This window comes from Haliotis asinina, chromosome 2 (assembly GCF_037392515.1).
Source record: "Haliotis asinina isolate JCU_RB_2024 chromosome 2, JCU_Hal_asi_v2, whole genome shotgun sequence".
Lineage (NCBI taxonomy): Eukaryota > Metazoa > Mollusca > Gastropoda > Lepetellida > Haliotidae > Haliotis > Haliotis asinina.
Genome location: NC_090281.1, coordinates 86904664 through 86927842, shown reverse-complemented (window position 1 = coordinate 86927842; position 23179 = coordinate 86904664). Strand labels below are relative to the sequence as shown.

The 23179-nt window shown below is 41.6% G+C and overlaps 1 protein-coding gene across 2 annotated transcripts in view; it reads left to right on the top strand.

Annotated features, from left to right (window-relative positions):
- The first annotated feature begins 4285 nt into the window (after positions 1–4285).
- Positions 4286–23179, top strand: part of LOC137274522 (uncharacterized) — a 37535-nt gene continuing 18641 nt past the window's right edge. Inside the window, exon 1 of one of the 2 annotated variants that reach the window (XM_067807756.1) lies at positions 4286–4812. In XM_067807756.1, coding sequence (XP_067663857.1) covers positions 4797–4812 — 16 coding nt within the window. In that variant the 5' untranslated portion in view covers positions 4286–4796. The remainder of the gene's footprint in view (positions 4813–23179) is intronic. The other variant, XM_067807757.1, reaches the window with a different exon arrangement.

The following is a 23179-nucleotide window of genomic DNA, read 5'->3' as shown; positions in this document are numbered from 1 at the left end:
ATCCCCGAAAAGGTCCGAAAAGTGAAGCCCTCATACGACACGCAGAGTCGCCTTTTATGGCAAGCATGGGTTGCTGAAGGCCTATTCTGCGTCGTATCTTCACGGTCAGTTAGGATACAATGACATGTATTCAATAACGTTATACCATGCTAGAGCATCCGATGCACTCTGTCCTTCCCTACAAGAAGTATGGGTCACTGAATATCTGTATTCTTTCCTGGTGTCACCGCGGGTTTATAAGGTGGTATATACCACAAGTAATGTGGTATCGGTTTGCCAGTGCCGACCACAGTCAATACTCCCTGAATAGGTGGGTGAAGTAGCCCAGTGGTTAAAGCGTCTGCTCGTCCTTCTGAATGCCCGGGTCCAATTCCCATAATGTGTGAAGCCCCTTTCCCTCATTGTAATTTTGCTGGAATATTGCAAAAGGAGAAACAATACCATGTTCATCATCGCCTCCAACATAGATGCCATAATAAACATGCTGAAACAAAACATAAAACACAACTTTGCAGATTCCGGTCGTGCATTTACCGTAACAAATCATCAAGAGAGATCAAGATAGACACACACACACACATGTGGTCAAAGCAACTATTTCGGATCCAAGTATTGACAACGGACCGGCATGTTTGGTGAACGGGGCAATGAGTTGCGCAAGTCTTTCTCCACACCAAGGCTGGTCCACGTATACACCAAAGCCATTCTGTTCACGTTTTGCGGAATGACGAACGCAGAATGCTTGTTGGCAACGCTTAATCTGCGGAATAGCACGCCTGGTATCTCTCTACTTTAGACGGCCCTGAGGATCCGACATTACTGATTGGTCTGCCATGACCCGACACAGATCCGAAATCAACGCTGGCGTATCGGCGCTGGGCTGACTGCCCCGTCATGACATGACTGATGTGCCTACTGCATTGGTTGTTTTGGCTTCTTCCGTTAAATCAAAAGTTAAGCATCGCTAAACTAAATTTGACACGAAATAATAAACTCTTTTCAAGCTAAATGATGTTATTTTATATATTTCCAAAGCAAAATTAGGAATTACTTTTGAAGAGCGTTTGTGGGTGTCGATTTAGGAATTCTTAAAAAAATACCAAATGTATCTCTCACAAACAGAATTTGTTTAAAAGGTCTTAAAATGAACATAGTATTTTTTATTGACTGATAAGATAAGATCGGATATTTTTCTTGTCCATCCCGAGCATAAAAAGTCAAATTTACACTTCTTGTTATAAGTTAGAGATGTTAACATGAACCACAAGACCAGAGAATAAATCTGCAATTGTCTGCAAATTCCATTCCAGAAATCCCAATAGTTAATAAGATATCTCAAGACTATGTCACTGAAATCAGCGGTGCCACAGACACCTGCCCGTTGCACGCGCTATTGAGCAAATGTACACATGACATCCCCGTGTTAGTAGTCGCCATAGTAACTATGGTAGTACCCATTGTACTTTGTGAAGTTCGTGAAGTTATTATGTTGGAGCAGAGCGGCCTTGGTTCCATTCAGCCAAACAATCGATAGTGAGGTGGTCCATGTGTTTTCTAGGCACGCCGAACAGGTTCCTGTCGCCTCGCCACAAGTGACAAAGTATGCAGCTTATTTATGATGTCCTCTGCAATAATGAAAGAAGAAAAACGAGCCGAGAAACACACACGCGCACACGGATATTGGTTACTTTGTGGTAATTAAGGGCTACTGTAATATACTTACAGCTACCACGTCAAGAGGGTTTGGAGGGACACACTAATCAGTCACAAGAACTGCTATACCTGGCCAGTTGACATTTTGTAAGTAAGTTTGTAAGTAGTGTAATACTTGTCACGTGCTTTGCATGTTGTCCCACAGTCCAGTTATTGGAATCACTTTTCAGAATACTGCCATGGTAATGTTTTAATACGGTTGGTTTTTTCATAGCCAGAAAACGCTAATCGGCGATGGGTTGCGTTGTGTATGATCAGATTACTTACTATTGGTTGTGTCTGTGTACAGAGCTGGATACAACGTTTATTTCGGATCTCTTGTTGCAACTGCCGGACATTAACTTAACAAACATATTTGTGAGTCTGTTTTACCCCTCGTCTTTGTAGTCAGCGCAGCAAAACCCGAGAAGACAGCGAGCAATACTACTACTACTTCCCATTGCCTCCTAGTTTCGGATCTCATGATGGGAGTACGTAGCTCTTGCTGTCATTAATGACGTTACGCCACTGCCGTCGCCACGGAGGTAATTTCGCAATGAGCGTTGCAAACATGTACATCCTAAAATCCGAGCTATAGCAATATGGTTATAATGAAGGGTTGTAAAACGACGTCCGTTAAGATCCGATCTTAGCATTCAAGGGACGCTAAATCCGACAGGATCCGAATTCTTAAACCAGCGACGTGCGCTATCAAAAGCAGGTTTGTCATACGTTCGCGTCAATTCAGTTCAGATTATCGCTTGTTGCACTATTTCGAGGCGAGCATACACAGCGATAAATAAACGAGTTCACTGAAGCGTCTGATAAATCCTCAGCGCAAGCTGAACAGAGCTCCGAGGAGCAACGAAATTAATCATCAAAGTATACTTTAAGTAGTATTGGCAAGCAATTGATGCTAATGGATATATCGGAAAGGTGGACGTCTGCAGTAAAATACCTGTGTAGTATTGATAGGTCGACGTGACAAGTGTTTAACAGACACTATCGTCGCGTTCGCGACTGTAACGGCTGAACGATCTGGATGTAATAATCCTCACAACAATGTTTTAAAGCAGATATTTCAAACAGTTCGTCCCTAATTCAATTAAGGTTTACAAGGGGGAAACCGATCTGTTTTTACTAAAGAGAGCAGCATTAAAGTTTAAGTTTGGCGATCTGGAAAAGCTGTCTGTATCCTACGTGGAACAAGCTTTGATCTGTGAGATATGCAACTGAAAAACGGAGAATCCAATATAGCTTCATAACACATCGTCACACCTGGCTGATCGCCCAAATCAGTTGGTAGTTGCAAAGTTCAATCAATAAAAGCTTTGACTAAAATACATAACTAAAATGTATTTGTCAGAAGGTGAAGAATATTAAGAGTCTCAACAGCAAAAACACACTTAATGTCTGACAAAAGGATAAAATGTGAGTGAATTAGGGCTTACAACTGTTTAAACAAACATAAATCTCGACCGGGTCTTGGAACTGACAAGTGCACAACTACATCAGCTATGTAGACTGGGGCTACACGAGGGGGATATTGCTCTTATCATGGGCTATATGGCAAAGAGCCTTTATTTCCCATAATGTCTTTGATATTTTTTAGTATAGGAAACCCGTTTTATTTCATTACATTTTACAATAACTGCCAGTGTTGATTTAGTAGATTTTCGGACCAGTTGTTTACCCGGACAAACAAAAAATACGATATATTTATGTGATACAACTATCAAAAGTATCACCACTGTAAAACTATTTCTGTTGACTTAGTGTCTGATCACCATCAAATATGGGCGTATACGTTCTTGACTGGCCGTCTGTATGGCCTCGGGATTCTGTTGACGACAGAGGTGGTCCGGGCAACACGGTTGATTTACATGGCATGATAGCACTGAAGATTATGTTAGAAGTCTTGGAACAGGTAGAGTTGTTGACAAACACATTATGACGCAAACACAAAACATCTGAAACGGACAAGAAGGCGCTGTCTTCAATATATCACTTTATGATGTCTTCGGCCATGCTTCATTGAAAAGGCGGGTAACTGTGATATTGAACATAAGGCATTGTCAACGGAAACACTTTTATTCATCAGTATGAATATCAAAGGACATGATTGTGTGCACATGATAGCATATACTAATGCGTTTGTTATTCAACGCACTCAACAGTAAGTCTTGACCAGACGAAACAGTGATTGATATCATGAGCATGATTCAGCTGGAGTATGATGACATCCATTCAAGCAAATCAAAAACCCAGGGTACCGATCCACGAAGCCTTCGTAACCTTATGGCCTGTCGTAACTATAGTTTATCGCAGATTCATGAATGTCGCAGCGCTGCGAGCGCCTTAAGGATCGAAGCCCGGAGTACCCATTGGCGAGTTTCTCCACCGTGGAATCAAAGTGAATATATTGTTTATCGATCACTTGACCTTGACCCTTCCTCTTGGCAACGCGTTCATTTAAATAAAATGCGGCGGTTGGGCTTGATTTCAAGAGACAGGTTGAAAAACAACCTTGGAGCGGGAAATATGTGACTCTTAAATCTACACAAGCACACCTACGCAAGTCCGATAGAGTCTGGCTTATTTGAACAGTCGCTGAGAGAAGTCTCACGTTTTATATAAACCACACCGGCGTATTCTGTTCCTTACAAAGCTTACTACAACCTTCACACCTCCACATTCCGCTATTTTGTACGACAAGCTAACTTTCTATACTAAACGGGCTGTTATATATCTCATGCATATTCATGACGTGATCAATAATCGGAGGAGCGCTCCACGGCGACTTTCCTGCTCTGGGTGGGTGTAATTTGGGTGCAGGCTCTGTTAGCTGCACAAGGGAAGCGGTGACGCTGTAACAAACCTCATTTGTCATTGTCCCTGCCCAATCTGACCCAACCGGGACACACTGAGCAGACGAGACCGTGAACGGGAGATCGTCTGTCGCTACCTGGCGCGAGCGTTACAAAATAGCAGACGACCAGTCAGAGTGTACACTTGAGCTTGGCACGGGATTACGTTCAGTTGGATTTGCGAGTGGGGTGACTTGAAAATCTTTCACTGGAGTACCGGTACCGACTTCAGTCAACATGGGGGAAAAGGAAGGTAGGTTCATATTCTGCGATGCATATTCTGTGTTACAGTACATGCTCGGGTACACATAGAGTTGGGTAGTATACCTGCTTCTGTGCATGATGTAGTGAAGTCGTCATCAGGACGAGTTGTCCTCGTTTGCACAACTTCGTGTGGGCAGTTTATCACACACAGCTTATCAGTATATCAGTCGAACTGGAATTGCGAACTTGTCTCGCTTTGAAGACCCTACATGTTTTCTTGATAGAGATGACTTGAGATATTGATATTCAGAGGCAAACGATCGTCATGACATGAAATCAATCAATATCGCGAACATCAGCTGATGAATTGTCAGACGATGCTTTATGTTTTCGACCAGATATCTGCGGTCAGCCATGTCCAGTCACGAGCCGTAGTGGCTCGTGCGACCATTCACCGTTCATAATAACAATACCGCGAGTTTTAAAACACACGTGAGTGCGCACCTGGAATAACCGGTATTTCAAGATTAACGCTAGCCTGGATTATATCAATATCAAACATTAACTTTGATGTTTTCCACCACGGTGTGAATATAAAAGGAAACAAGTCTGGTCCAGTATTGTGGACACTGACAGACCAATTAGGTTCCGTTCTTTGTTCCAATAGTCTCAGAAGATGTGATGAGTCAGCGTTCTGTCTGGTTTGGCTCGGCGCCCATTTAGATTTATCCAATCTGAATTAATATTTTAAAACACCAAGGATGTGCTACTGGGGGATATTGTCTACCTCAACGTGACCTGTATTTGACACTGTGCAGCACTGCACTACATGCATTATTTCATGTGGTCCAAACAGCAGGGTTGTAATCGCGGACACTGATGAAGTGAGGGGAGGAGAGGTAAAAGATGACACAATTATCGAAAGTCTGGGATTGTTGAGATTTGAAAAAATACTCCGTCTAGAATACAAGTAGGTCAGATGAAATTGAATATCCCTCAAGCGTATCTATGAACAACACTAGCAACTTGTCCAGAAATATGAGGATTTATGAAATGCGTCGACAAAGAAGCCACGAAACCTTTCTTCCTCGAGCGAAAACGACATGAGACTTGAATGCTAGAGCTGACAAAGTGGCGAGATCTGAACCCTAGAGCCGAAAACGATCTGAGAATGGGTAGTAGATCTGAGAATGGGTAGTAGATCTGAAAATGGGTAGTAGATCCGAGAATGGGTAGTAGATCTGACAGTGGGTGGTAGATCCGAGAATGGGTAGTAGATCTGACAGTGGGTGGTAGATCCGAGAATGGGTAGTAGATCTGACAGTGGGTGGTAGATCCGAGAATGGGTAGTAGATCTGACAGTGGGTGGTAGATCCGAGAATTGGTAGTGGATCTGACAGTGGGTAGTAGATCCGAGAATGGGTAGTAGATCTGACAGTGGGTGGTAGATCCGAGAATGGGTAGTAGATCTGACAGTGGGTGGTAGATCCGAGAATGGGTAGTAGATCTGACAGTGGGTGGTAGATCCGAGAATGGGTAGTAGATCTGACAGTGGGTGGTAGATCCGAGAATGGGTAGTAGATCTGACAGTGGGTGGTAGATCCGAGAATGGGTAGTAGATCTGACAGTGGGTGGTAGATCCGAGAATTGGTAGTGGATCTGACAGTGGGTAGTAGATCCGAGAATGGGTAGTAGATCTGACAGTGGGTGGTAGATCCGAGAATGGGTAGTAGATCTGACAGTGGGTGGTAGATCCGAGAATGGGTAGTAGATCTGACAGTGGGTAGTAGATCCGAGAATTGGTAGTGGATCTGACAGTGGGTAGTAGATCTGAGAATTGGTAGTGGATGTCAGGAATGACGCAGATGGAGCAGTAGAACAGAAGTTCTAGAACGTGATAGTAAAACCGAAAAGGGCGAGAGAAAGGATGCTATAGGGTGTGCTTGAGGGGGATCCTAGAACTGAACATGGGATGCAAGAGCTCAGAGGGTGTGAGGATGAGACCGAAGAACTAAAAAGGGGATGAGAATTGGGTATTAAAACGTACAAGGGATTTCTTTGTGATGCTAAACCAAAGAGGAGGGTTACATTGGATCCGTAAACTGGACGGGAATGCCAACCAAGGTGAATATTGTACAAAATGCCTAACACCAAATGCATCACAATGCTTACAGTAGAATGTACACCTCGGAACCCACTCACTGGACCACGTGCCATTTATTTCCAAGATCGCTGTTTAGACATGAAACTAAGACGTATGATTCATTTGATTGATATCCAGACAAATAATTGATATTTCGATGTATACAGACTGAGTTCCCTTATACATCATGCCATCACATTGATGTTAACAATACGGGAAATAACGGCCTAGTGTCAAGGTGTCAAGCAAATGTGAGGTATCGCCCTACAATCTTCACACAGGGTTTACCTATCAATGTTTTATTCCACTTGATCACAGTCGCATCTCATCATGCTTGAGTGACATATCGACATGATCTATATATCGCCGACAGCTACATGTTTGCTAGAATGTGTGTCATCTGAAACATTCCATTCACTCTCATGAAGGTGATTTTTTTATTTTTCGCATTGGCTGCGTCGAAGTATTGGCTGTGTATGCCGTGAGCAACATCCACATCGTTCATTTTGATAACAAAAAGTTCTGAGTATGTAAACTATCACAATCAGCACAACAGAATACGCTCCTAATACTTTTTGTAACTTGCTGATGGTGTTTGTAAACAACCTTGAATGATTCTGAAAATTAGGCATACGCTCGGATGTCAGAGTGGACTGCTTTGTAATATACAAAACAGAAACTAGCTCCTAAACGTGAGAGGAAACCATTTGCAGAGATCTAGGTGAATTATGCCCTTTCTAATCTAGTTTGCTGTCAGATGCAACCTGATTGTTTTAAACAAAACACATTCGTGTCTATCAGACATTATATGTTTTGTAAAGGCGCGATGGAGCAGACATCGAAATACATTATGCCCATGTATGAACTAGTGAAAGGAAACCTCGATATTTGAGTCCTTCATAATAGTTCATTATATACACTTGACTGGCGATAATTATGTTATTTTATTCGAGCCGACTTTTGATCCTTTGTGGAACAGTTTATCATCGTGTCAGAACAAATTTTCAAACATGAAATTGCCGGATGGAGATTTTTCTATAAGTCAAACGGCCATCAAAGTACAGTTCCCTGCCATCAACCGATTTCAATGTCATCATTGCAACGCCGTTTCAAATAAATTACCAAATTTGGGTACACAGATTCCTAGTACGTTTAAACTTATCGCTTGGAGCAGGGTGAAAAGGGCTAAAATGCTAAGATTGCCCTTAAGATCGTGCAAACGCAGTACAAAGCAAATGATAAGTCTGCGCTTTAAAAATTACCAAGATCAATTTGCACTCGCCACAAAGCAATTAGGCGCTTTTGGAATCGGTGCAGTACATTTTCCGACCTTTCAGTACACCGGTATTGACCTTCCCAATAAGTAATTACCTGAGACGACACATCGGCCACGGGTAATGGGCCATCTCCTAAATCATCATCTATTTACTTGGATGTTGCCGGACACCCGGAGGGGTTATCCCATGCAGCTGTTTGCTCCAATCAGGACTTTATTCATGAGTCAAATTCAATATACTCCAGATGTTCGACGAGGAATCGTTTCCCCGGTGTGTACACTGGAAAGCTGGGTTTACCTGGCTGTTCCCACGAGAGTAGAACAACACCAGATTTCAGCGAAAGTGGAAAAGTTTCGCTTCTGCTGAAATTGTTAAGTGTTAATTGGATTTTGTGAATTTTTAAGGATATGCTATTCCCATGGGTTCTTCATTACTTTGTAAAACTTGCTTGAACCGGAATTATCGTTTCCCACGAAGGCAAATGATCATTTATAAGTACCATTTGCCTTCCCTTAAGTAAGATATGGTCATCATTTCAAGCATTAAGATCCAGGTTATAAGTAGTCATGTTTGAACATCACTGGATATAAGGAATATCGTTTTCAGTCTTTCTGTAGTAAACTGTTTGTAGTGTCATTCATTTTGGAAAGTTGATGTTCAACTTTTCTCACCTACTTTATACCTATATGTAAGTACGATATGCTGTAGAGTAAAGCCCTTTTAATACTGACCGTATCATTACGACCTGATATCAAATATTTGGATTGACAAAATATGGGTAAGTTATCCCTCTCTAAACCTGTATTGAAACATGTGGAAAACATATAATGAACTTTAAATAGTAACCAGAACTGATTATGTTTGTGCTCGGTGTATCTCCAAACACACTGAATAACATTGAACAACCTTGCTTTTGAGAAATACGTGCATAAATACTCAAAACAATTGTGCTGATTTTATGGCCATCTCGCAAAACTTCACGAAAACAATCGTTATGTAGGCGTGTCAGCGCATAGAAAGGTTCCCGACATACTCCAGGTTGTAAGGGTTCCCAGCTTCAGAGGATTGTCTAGTATATATAACGCAACAGTAATCGTCCGGATTACAAAGGTTCCCTGTATACACAATTATTCTGTATATGTTTGCATTGTCTAGAAGCCTCGTATAGTTGGTAGTCACAGCCTGAGTCTCGACCTCGGAGCTGCCTGTATTTATTACCCAGTACATGCAAACATATTAGAGAAGTAGTCGAGATTAATAAGTTCCTTGCATGCCTCCAGACATAGACACGGACCTGTCATGGCTCAAAGAGTCTAATGCTTCTCCCTATGGCAATTTACTTAGAGGAAATAATGTCCAAATTCCATTCCTAGTGGCGTTTCCTTACATTTACTCAATCGCGTGTTGTGGTTGAGTAGAATTGTCATCTCCAGATTGGGTTCCAGCAATTCCCATTCTCGAAATAGAATGTTTCATTTTCACACTTAATGTTTTGATAGGTGTCCATAGGTGTCCATAAAAACATGTACTGTAACATGTGCCGAGAAACATCGCTCTGAGTCACCGGGTCATGATTCACAGGACGTTATTCGATATACATGTATGAGCTGTTAGCACACAAAAGGTGGTTATACGGAGATAATGCAGCTTTCATACATAAACACCGATGCTGTCATTTAGTTTACGAGGTTGATAAGTCGATAACGTGTGGGACACGGCTAGATCTGGTTACACGGATCCTTCCGTGCTTGACTGGTTACGAACGAATGATGGCGAGCTGTGGCTGGATGTATAAGGTCGTTGTTCACTCTTGCAGCAGTACACACGATATGCATGTCCGCTACGGTAGACTGATTTACCGACGGGTGTCTACGAACTACTGTAACTCATCACTAACTGAGTGAGTGAGTGATTTGGGCTTAACACCTCTGTGAACATTATACCATAACATGTGTGCTCGAAATTCGAGGAAATCCCGAAATAATCCAGTTACTTGACGTTTACCACATACCAAATATAATATAATAATATAATGGAGCAACTCGGGATTCGAACCCAGGGTGAGTGGAGTTCGTTACTCAGCTTGGTACATCAACTCACACACGCTTCGCTCAGTCAGTCATTCATTCACTCGGCCACTAGTTCCCGGATGTGGCGTTACAGAATCAAAGGACGTCAAAGGCATTTTACGTTGGAGAATTATTTCCACGGCCATGTTTACTAATCTCTCCAAGGCTCAAGTCCGACTCTGGCCATTTCTCCTGGGAACCAAATGCCCACGTTATGATGTGGTTGGCTGCTTAAATACCTTTTACATTAGTTACAAGCAATGGAATCTAAAATTCGAAAGTAATAGAGTAATGTTTATTCCTGTTCTGTTTCACTAATCTCTGAGTATGTCACTAGAACTAAACTGATTGTGTCGATTTAGTCGCCCGAGTTTAAGAAAATCTATACAATGTAAATGACGTTGGGAAGTGCCACTTCGACCAGCAAGCTGTTACCGTGTTATAACGTTGAGCAGTAGTTACTTCAAATAAACCAGACAAGCCACAGCCACAATATGCGAGTTAAATTTCGATAATGATACAAGTGCTTCTATTGAAAATCAATTATTATTATTGATTTGCACTTGACAGTGATAGATATACACGTGATGGAATGTCTATGACAACTGGCGGCATCTGTCACTACGAGATCGTGTTATTCAGTGTAGTGAGACTATATACCGGAAACTGTGTTTCAAGTATTGAAAATGATAATTTATCCCAAAACTGGTGATGTCGAGAAATATGTTATCATTTTTTACCAGATCCTACACAGTACATTGTAATGCATGTTGTACTTTTAAATCTACAATACAGCTCTACAGTTTACACATGGTTTGGGATAGCCGATTGGTTAAAGTGTTCGCTTGTTACTCAGAAGACTGGGTTCGGTTACTCAAAGGAGTACGTGTGGAGACGTTTAGTGGTGTCCACCCACCGTTATACTGCTGTCGGTGCACTGCTCACTCACACACTCACTCACTCACTCACTCACTCTCTCACTCCATTTTGAACAAACCACTCACTGTTAACAATCACTTTTCCTTTTTATGTCTCGTATGTTCTCGTCACGATATGGCTGCAATATTGCCGACGTGACGTTAAATATTAACTCACTCACTTACTAACACTCAGTTTAATTATTAATAACCATCACCAAAAACAAGAGATGGTGTGTCTATGCAGATGTTGTTGAGGGTCCCTGTTAAAATATTTGCATGCTATTTAAGTGTCAGACAACTCATGGCAATACACACGCCACAGAAGCAGATGTTTAATTGTTTTAATTTAATTGTTTACACTCGACAAGTGTAAACCTGCACTAATTCATGAGTTCACTGATCGATAGGCTTGCATAAAGGGGAGGTTCACAGATGCACGATATATAATGATTGTGTTTTCTGCATCCACGACATTATATGCCTCGTTTTCAAGCGAATGATTAATATATGTAATATATGAAAGCTGGCCTCGTATGATGAATAGAAACATTGAAAGCAATAGATCGGGTGTGTTGTTTTATACTGTATCAGTACTAATAACATACAAACTAATCTTTTTAACAACAAATCTTATCGCTTCGTGGTGTAGCCGTGCTTAAATCGTTTTCTTTGCGCCGAAAACCGGGTTCGAATCCCCACAGGAGCAGATTTTGGTGTTCTCCGCCGTGATGTTGTCCAGAGATTGGGAAAGGCAGCGGTCATGGGCCATTTTGCATATGAGAAGTAACAAAACGGTCCATTAAAAGTTTGAAGTGTACTATAAATTTTGGAAATGGCCCATTGGCAAGGTTTTCTTTCCGAATCCCTGTGTAACCGTAACGTTAATGTGATGTAAACCTCTGGGCTGTCTGGTCCAGACTTAATCATAACTGGAACGCTGCCGATGAGTATAAGTCTATAATATACTACCTGACTGTACCTGCTAGGATTACAGGTACATTGTAGTCGTGTACATGTTGATTAGGTGATATCGTCTCAACATCCATGATCAGACTGACGAGGACAACGGTTATGATATCGTCTCAACATCCATGATCAGACTGACGAGGACAGCGGTTATGATATCGTCTCAACATCCATGATCAGATAGACGAGGACAACGGTTATGATATCGTCTCAACATCCATGATCAGACTGACGAGAACAGCGGTTATGATATCGTCTCAACATCCATGATCAGACTGACGAGGACAGCGGTTATGATATCGTCTCAACATCCATGATCAGACTGACGAGGACAGCGGTTATGATATCGTCTCAACATCCATGATCAGACTGACGAGAACAGCGGTTATGATATCGTCTCAACATCCATGATCAGACTGACGAGGACAGCGGTTATGATATCGTCTCAACATCCATGATCAGATTGACCAGGACAGCGGTTATGATATCGTCTCAACATCCATGATCAGACTGACGAGAACAGCGGTTATGATATCGTCTCAACATCCATGATCAGACTGACGAGGACAGCGGTTATGATATCGTCTCAACATCCATGATCAGAGAGACGAGAACAGCGGTTATGATATCGTCTCAACATCCATGATCAGATAGACGAGGACAGCGGTTATGATATCGTCTCAACATCCATGATCAGACTGACGAGAACAGCGGTTATGATATCGTCTCAACATCCATGATCAGATAGACGAGAACAGCGGTTATGATATCGTCTCAACATCCATGATCAGACTGACGAGGGCAGCGGTTATGATATCGTCTCAACATCCATGATCAGACTGACGAGGACAGCGGTTATGATATCGTCTCAACATCCATGATCAGACTGACGAGGACAACGGTTATGATATCGTCTCAACATCCATGATCAGACTGACGAGGACAGCGGTTATGATATCGTCTCAACATCCATGATCAGACTGACGAGGACAACGGTTATGATATCGTCTCAACATCCATGATCAGACTGACGAGGACAACGGTTATGATATCGTCTCAACATCCATGATCAGACTGACGAGGACAGCGGTTATGATATCGTCTCAACATCCATGATCAGACTGACGAGGACAACGGTTATGATATCGTCTCAACATCCATGATCAGATTGACGAGGACAACGGTTATGATATCGTCTCAACATCCATGATCAGATTGACGAGAACAGCGGTTATAATATCGTCTCAACATCCATGATCAGATTGACGAGGACAACGGTTATGATATCGTCTCAACATCCATGATCAGATTGACGAGGACAACGGTTATGATATCGTCTCAACATCCATGATCAGACTGACGAGGACAACGGTTATGATGTCGTCTCAACATCCATGATCAGACTGACGAGGACAACGGTTATGATATCGTCTCAACATCCATGATCAGACTGACGAGGACAACGGTTATGATATCGTCTCAACATCTATGATCAGACTGACGAGGACAACGGTTATGATATCGTCTCAACATCCATGATCAGATTGACGAGGACAACGGTTATGATATCGTCTCAACATCCATGATCAGATTGACCAGGACAGCGGTTATGATATCGTCTCAACATCCATGATCAGACTGACGAGAACAGCGGTTATGATATCGTCTCAACATCCATGATCAGATAGACGAGAACAGCGGTTATGATATCGTCTCAACATCCATGATCAGATTGACGAGGACAGCGGTCAGATGGAGACTGCATGTATGCCTCTCAAATCATATGACTAATACTTGAGCATATCAATAGATTTTCATAATTCGATCGCACCTCTATCTCTCAACAAAGCAATCTTCAAAACGTGACTGCGTAGAAGTTGAAGCCGTAGCGTCGCCCATGTCGTTGTAACCTGGATCTTCACCCATGCCTGGTGGGCAATATCAAGGGTGCGGGGAGCGTGTCCTATATTCACTCAAACCTGGAAGGTACATTTTTTCCGCGAAGGTGCGCACGACTTCATGCCGTGAAGATTATTTTCTGCATGGGTGCGTATACATTAGAATAGTAAACAACGATCCTTTGTCTATCCCTTTAGACGGAGGTACAAGAACCGACTATCCAGACCAACATTTGAAAAATATTACACAAAGATACTATGAAAGTGGATATGCTTTGATTGGCTGGAACAGGATGTAGCTGAAACATATCACGTGACACCATCTCTCATACTGTTGATTATGTCCTTCCGCAAGATTTATTATAGTGAAAGGCGCATGTAATGTACATAGTAAGTTTTGCTCTGTCTTTTATGTTGTTATATCCCGACAAATGTAACATGTCGTAAAGCAGCCCTAGGTCAGTCACGTGGGCATGTATATAGGTTAGATATACCCCATGTGACGGCAATCGGGGTAGAACCGGAGGGGGGGGGGGGGGGCACTTATGTTTTTATCCCCTTTTTTTCCCTACATTACTCGCTCCAGCCATGTAACATTAACACCACCAAAAGAATGTTGCCAGCGACCACAGACGATGGTGTTTTCAGTTCTCTGTACGAAAAGCCATCATTACTGTCAAAATTGTCATTACCCCACAGTTGGGCGTCCTGATGAATAGTGATAGCTAGTTGTGAAGGCGTTGACTCGTCAAGGTCAGAGTTCGATTCCCATCATGTGTATGATGTGTGTATAACATTGGTACTCGTGTCGTTATTGATGGGGTATTGCTAAAAGCGGCGTAAACAATACATTGAATGGTTTGCTCAGATGAACAGTAGACTTACCTTTCCATGTTTGCAAGGAGCGATCAGTAATTGTAACGGTGTTGACCCTTTAAGAAAAGGTTCGATTCCTAGCAAGAGTATAATAGATAGATGGCATTAGTACTGAATGCGCTGACTGGAACGGAAACCAGATTTCCGGATGCATGAAGATGTGTGTATAACATTGGTACTCGTGTCGTTATTGATGGGGTATTATTGTACTGATTCAGTTTCACGTGAAAACACGGTGAGAGTTCAACCAGGAACGCTGCCTGGCATTGATTAATAGACACATACACGCGACAGTCGGACTGGACTCGAATTTTTAATTTATATATTTTTTTTATTATTGAAATGGTCTAGTTGCCTTTATTGTTATAGAGAATCTGTGTGGCGTCACGCTTCAATCTGTTACCCCAACATTACTGGGATTAATTGTCCCTTCATATTGCATGAGATCATTTCCCAGCGTGCTTTAGATATGCGACATAAACAACATCATTGAAAATAGCTAAAGAATATTGTATTGTGGTAGGTTTGTTAACAATTTGATGGGGCAGTCTAAACAACTCACAGTAAATAGGTACACTTAATTTTAGGGACAGCTACCTCTAATTTGTTTTTGCATTCACTTGGTTGCTAAATGCAGTGAAGTGAGAGTCGCTCTTCAGATTGTAATGCATAACAATGAATGACTCGAGGATACACAGGAAGGTGAGTGAGTTAATATTTATCGTCACATCGGCAATATCGCAGCCATATCGTGACGAGAACAATATTTGATTTGTATCGAATTTTACAGGGTCGACTTCGTCCTGACCTGCGTTTCGTAAAGTTTATGCTTTACACCGGTTTGGTTTGGTTCTTGTGCAATGTTGTTTTCACCATTGTTCCATCTCTATGGCGGCAGTCTGTAAATAATGAAGTCTTGACTAGACACTCTAGTGAGTAACAGCATGATCAGTTCGGAAATTATGAAGTGCAACCAAGCCAGCAAGTGAGAGGGAGAGAAAGAAAGAGAGAGAGAGAGAGAGAGAGAGAGAGAGAGAGAGAGAGAGAGAGAGATCTGGAACAATAACATTTGGAACAGAACGTAGCCGCGGGACTACCAAGGTCCCAACACACTACATTATACGTTGACTTCAACTCTCCTACAACGACAGTCAGAAATAATCGATATGTAATATTGTTTTGATAATGAACATCCAGAGCAATTAGACCTTGTTATGACGTATGTTTTGTAGATCACGTTGTGTGATGGTGCTGTTGCCGCACCGTTACGTTACAAGAGCGTTACAATGTCGTTTTATGATACAGCGGATGCTTGTACAGACTTTATGTCTCTATTGACATTATTTGTAAATGCAACGTGTCCTCTACTCGAGATGTATCTCGGACCTGGGTACAGGCAGGATGGCGAAATGGACCAGCTGCTCTACTGGAGGAGGGGGGGTGGGGAGTGCTATTGTTTTCTAATATCCTTGTCCAATCAACAATGTCACTAGGTTCGAAACCACTGTCGTGGCTGTTGGGAGTCGAATACGTACGAATAGCCCAATGCTTTGCCGTGTCTCAATCCTGGGCGTAAGGCGGACTATACCAATACAACGGCAAATCTACAATGTTTTCGGGTTGATGTAACATCGTAAGTGTTAAAGTCCGTATTTGTATCAGGTTCTATTGCCGTGTATCCACATGGTAATGTATTCTTTAGACCGATGTGTTCTGTTGTTACGTCTCCACCACGTATCGTGTACGCCTAACGCCTCTGCTGGAATGTCCACAGTCCCCGACAACAATGTACCTGTAGAATATGCCAGTCTGTTCAGAGAATTGTGCCTACTGTTATAGGCCATAGGGAGCGAATGATGGGTTAAGGTATTTCAGAATAATGTTTCAATTGTGCCAGCTATATGTAGGAGACAAAAGATACTGACAAACGCAGAAACAATGCAAACCGAGATTCGAACCCATCAGCTTATGTTCCTGGCACGTGAAGGGACGCAACTATGCACTGCAATTTGCAGCTCCGTTGATATCAGGGCAATTAATTTCGGTATATAAATGGTATATCCCCGTTGAAGTCTGCTGTCAACCAGATAGTGTCAACATTTAAACTGCAGGTGTTGTACAAAATGGCTGCATGAGGCCAGTCCAACTGAAGCATAACGTGCATATTACACATACTGGCGATCCCTCGTTATGCCCCAGCTTGTACTGACGTTAGATACTTTGCCACAATGTCCTAACAATGCATCACTGAAATTAAATTCCGTTAAAAATATTTCTTTGTTAATTTGGTTTGCAAACAACATTATGTGGCTAGCCACTTTTTCACCTTTTCACAACCTTTACATGGAACTAAAAAATCGTTGCATAAAAATGTAAATACCCTGTCAACGGAACTGTAGCCTCAAAGATGAAATGCAGGTCAAATGTTTCCAAGAATCTTCAGCAGTACCCAATAACCTTTATATGAATGACGTCCTTCTGAGATACCACCAGCCTTATCTAACATTCTTCTATTAGTAAATGAAGATTCTTTTCCACTTCCATTGTATGCAGGCTGTTTTTACAATACTAGTGCATGGTTTGGCGATGTGTACCTTTTATCGAAACCACGAGTGACGTAGTATATATCGTGTCGTATGTCTTCATATATCAGATGACCCATGCAGCTGAAGACGTTTCTTGTATTTAAATTTCAAGTTCCTAATGTAATCTCCCCGCCCAGTCTACACACAACTATACATCATAATCTTCCCTGCCTGGCCCATAATCAGCTCGTTTAAGCTGAGCATACCTCGAGGAGGTCAAATATTGTTATTGCCCTTGTAAATCTTCTGTGTAAACCACAAGACATATAGGGACACGTGTTCTTTAAAGAGAATGCAAATGTACCAGTTATCAAGCTCTTTAGGTCATGCCACAACAATACTCGTTGTATGTCTGAAGAATTCATAGATATAAATTTGTCCTGGACCAATGATTAATTATCATGCTGATGACGTGTTTTATGCTTGAGCCATGATATAACTACAAGTATTAGAAGCGAGTTGCGTCCCTTGAGTGCGCCAGCATCCTTACCAGCTTCCACCACACATTAAGCTTACAAGCCATGATGTAACTGAAACTGTTTAAAGCGACACAAAGCACATTGGTAGAGTATTAAGATTTTGTTTTTATTTACGAACAATCTTTCCCAATATTTGCATCTCTGTTTAAAAACACAAGACTAAATTTTGCATATGCTTATTCCGGTTCATCTGTCCCCATGTCAACCTAAGGTTAATCTGCAATTGGTTATTGCAGCAGTCGAGACTCGGAAATCACCGTTTAGTGTACACAAGTACAACTGATTATCGTCCCATACTAATCGATCTTTTAAAACACACACTATACAAATGGCAACAAACCTCAATGCAAAGCAGAATTAGATACACTATCCCAAAATAAAAAAACAAAAAAACACTGTTGTCAAATGCACAATTCGCTCATCGTATGAAATATGTCTGGAATTGTTTTTAATTTATACCATTGTCTCGTAAAACGCCCACTGAGCCCCTGACAGTTTATGGGAGCAAAGTAGTTCATGTTTACTGACGCCTCTTTCCCTATTGACCAGCACAGAAAGTGAGTGCCCAGTGTCCCATATACACCATAGTCTGTCTGCCCCGCATTATTTCATATGTGTGTGTGTGTGTCTGTGTAGGGAGGAGGGAGAGAGGCCACACGCTCAGATACACACACACACACACGCACAGAGAGAGAGAGACAGAGAGAGAAAGAGAGAGAGATTCTACGTACCCGTTATCCTTCAAGCCTGTAGTGGACGCAGCTCACTACCTATCTTTACTGTCTATTTCTCATCAAAATCTATACACATGATGCCTATGTCATATTCACTGGTTTTCTGTGTTTACTGTTCCACTGAGAAAGATTGCACATATGTATTTGTCTTTAAACCTGCTGTGGCTCCAGAGATCCCAGTCCTGATAAAAAGACCTCGTTCTCAGCACGTTATACCTGTTTGACGGGGTATTATACAGCTGTAACGAAATCCCATGGATAACTGATGGCGTTGTCTAGAAGCAAATTTAAGTGAAATATTCGTGTCCAATAAAACATGAGTGTTTTCGTTGTTGAGGACAATGGTTTTGTTAAATCACACCATGTCAGCGGCATGTAGAACGACGACGCTTATATAACTAACGGCGTTTATGAAACTTAATTAAATAAAATCGAGACCCATGCTGGCAAGCAGAACGAACGAAAGAGCCCGATGACCTTGTGTTAATATTCTCGTTTCGTTTTTGCAGCTTTTTTTCTCCGTTGCTTGTTTCTAAGGGTTGTAACTTTTTCAAGAGGGTTTTTCTCGCCGTAAATGGTAGGTGGTAAGGTTACCTAGTGGTTAAAGCGTTCGCTCATCACGCCGAAGACCTGGGTTCGTTTCCCCACCTGGGTACTGTGTGTGAAGCCCATTTCTGGTGTCCCCTGCCGTGATGTTGCTGGAATATTGCTAAACGCGGCGTAAAACTAAACACACTCACTGACACTCTCACACCTAATCAGTGTCTGTTAGTAGAGATTCTGCGAATAGGCGGTTATCTCCAATGCACCTCTTTGACAATAGGACGCATGCAAACTGTTTCCCGCTCGAACTGAGGAAATGTTTTTTATTCCATAGTGGCATACAGCTTGAAACAGTCGTCATATTAAAAGACCCAATTCATTCTCCTATTATTTACAAGATAGATGCTCATGACGCTGATTGTCTGGTCCAGACTCAATTATTTACATAACCACCGAATATATAACGGCGTTAGACACCAAACATAACCAAACCGTACCTAATATTTACGATATTTCACGAATTAAACAGATTCAGGGGAGGTAATTTACAGTTTGTATTAGTTTGTATTCTGTCTTCTATTGTCGAAGAATATGAAAGTGCCCAAAATGGATAAATGACCGACTGATCACCGATTCGGACATAAGTATGCATACAATATACATCAGGCACAGGACAGTTAAAATAAAGAACTGAAAGGAACCATTAGTTTTTGTTCGTTGCAACAGGTTTTTTTTTTCGTTTAAGCATTTTCACCAAAAGTTTATATTCGCCCACAACTCGGTGAACATAAACTAACACAGATGCTGCATCTGCCCATGTCACCCGAAGGATATGATATGATGGACAAACTGAAATATACCTCTGGGCATAATCGTTGAGCATTGTACGTAGTACCGCGCTGGAACGTTCCATGCGGAAAAACAAATCGTAAACAACGGATAAATATCATATTTAAGATTTAATATGATACCAGGGCATTTCCCATTTGAGATCCATATCAAAATGCCAGGTTATTTCCACCTCATTACGTTCAACCCAACACAGTGTTCAGTGGCCATGTCAGACTCAGTCCTGCTGTGCACTCGCCATAAAAACTGTGTATTGAACTGTACATCGGTGTAGTCACGTTGCCTATAAATGTTTCCTGTACTTATGTTATGGTAAGGTCAGGCAGGGTTCAACTGTAGTCCGTGTTGTGTTAATGTTATCCCGGGGTACTGCTTTCAGAACATGCACCGTGGTGGTCTAGTGGATCCAGCGTTTGCCTAGATTCCGATAAGTCGGGGTTCGATTCCTTCGCTGTCATACAACAGGTGGCACTTGTTCTGTGTGCTTTTCGGAATAAAGGTAATTTATTGAGGACTAGTGGTTTCAGGACTGACTCCGTGAGGGTATCCATGATGAGCTGAGGCCTGGTTTCGCTGTCAACTGATGCTGTGAAAAAGCTTAGATCTGAACCAATAGATATCTAACCAAACACAAGTGAACATGCTCCGCGCCAAGAAGGGGCGCCGGGATAGCCTATTGGTGAAAGCGTTCGCTCGTTCAACCGAAGACCCGGGTTCGATTCCCCACATGGGTGCAATATGTGAAGCCTGTTCCGCATCGCTCTAAGGTGACAGAAGCTGTTGACATCGAATCTCATAACTGAATCTGACAATATATTTTATCACGTTTCCAAAGTGTATACCTATAAGTTATTATCCTTAATGCACCTTAACTCTAATATGGTCGTGATTTTCACAGATTCTAACGTCTTCGACATGTGTCGCTTTGGACAATCCTCCATCAATACGCTGACACATGAAGATGTGTAACTTTAGTGTCTATTTCATTATGAAATATTTATTATGTTTAGATGTCCATGTTCTATAGTGCCAAATTCCGCACTGAGTCAAAGGCAGTTTATGGAGTGTCAGTGGATCAGTGAATATCAGTAAGATTGCAAAAGATTTTTTAAATCCCCCTTGAAAGCTGCGTGATATCTGTAAAGGCCTGGTGGTTTTTGTCAATAAATTGTTATCACGTGGACACTTGTCTACGGATGATTCGATTATGTTATTCCTGAGACAGTTCAGGTCATAACGTAATGTGTTATTGTGGTTTCCGCAGTGAAGTAAAACAGAATATAGCTACTTATTTGTTACACTACGAATCAATACGTCAGGGCGCAGGTTGCACAATCGTGTCGTTACAATTAGTGTAGCATAACTACGGACCCTTGGCATGTCAGGAAACTATGGGTGTGGGTTCGTATCCTGGTTTATGTTACCATGGTTATCAGCACATGGTCCTGCTTTTCAACATAACAATACGAGTTGAGGACCTGCGATACGTCGTACTTTCCCCCACACCAAGTTGGCAGCTGAAACGCTGTTCACGCTGGGATTAATCCCAACTCACTCACTCACTCATTCACTCATTCACTCATTCACTCATTCACTCACTCAAATCACAGAAGGTATCTTTGTCATGTGGCCTAAATTAAAATATATATTTTTATTGTTGAAAGTTAATGTCCAAACAGAGATTCGAACCCCTGTGTGTACGATTTCCCACCACTATGGTAGACTAGAAAGGAATAAGGTGGGCTGTTGTTGGACTTGGACTTTTATTGACAGTTCTGCTGACAGTAGATTTGACCAGGTATCAATGGAGTCATTTCATGTTTATTGTAAACTGATCTCTTATATTACCATCTCACGACATTTGGCCTTATTCGGATTATTCCAGTCTGTAGTAGCACATCGTATACATCTGTAAGGATATGGCGAGTTTCATGGAGGCGTCTACCAGTGGTACTCATTACAGAACTCGGCCCTTATACTGGAAACATTCGTAACCCCACCAATTCTTAACTTTGATCGTAGCCAGTGTGGTATAAATGGCTTGAAGAAGTTCGTAGAACTACGAACGTTTCGAGAACAGCTAGCCTGTTCACAAAATGGCACTTCGACCTGCTACTGAAAATGTCATCTTCACCCATTCACAAGTCAGTTTTCGTGACCTGAGCTTTAAGACAGATATTACTGGTGTAACTATTGTTTATTACAACTGAGTATCGATATTAAAGTTACCAGAGAGATAGGAGGGCTTTATGAAACTACCAGATGTCGATGTGCATTTCTTAGTCATCTACATTTACCTAGACGCCGTATAATTACATGTATGTAACATCATGAGTCATTGGCGATGATGACTTTGGTGATGAAGATGCTGTGTCAGCGGCTGCTGCTGGTGTGGATAACTATACACTATGTCTTGTAGCAGGTGCGCGCAGTCTGTGGCATATTTCACCACGATGTATTGGATTGCCAGGGTCACACATCAGACAGCAGTAGCATACTGACTTATATTATTACTTAATATTCATCGTTGAAAATGGTAAATAATTGTTGAAATTAATTAAAGCTACATTTCTAGAAAATAGGGTAGCAAAAACTATTAATGGACCATCACTCCTTGGCTCTATTCGTGAATTTTGAAGAAGCACCGTATATATGTATATAGCTTAACCGATCTTTTGCATAATCATTTACAGTTGATTAGTACCACATTACAGGGTAACTATGAGAAACATAATCACTGAAACTAACTAAGCCAACCTAATATATTTACCAGGAGCAAACATCGTTTAACAAAAAAATATTTATGTATGGATTGTCCGTCCAGTTCCATATGTGTAAGCCGTATCACAGGTTGTGTGCATGTAGGTTCACCGATCGTGTGCATCTACAGTTGATTGACATGTAGCACTCATGGATGTGGGTTTAAAAAAAACAAATAATTCAGAATATCTAAAGCTGTATAGTAAATAATATATAAGACTATTAACATATCGTTTACCAAACAAACATTTGTGTATAGATTGTTCCCTCCAGTGCAATACGTAAGTCGCACGTACACAGGTTATGTGCATGTAGGT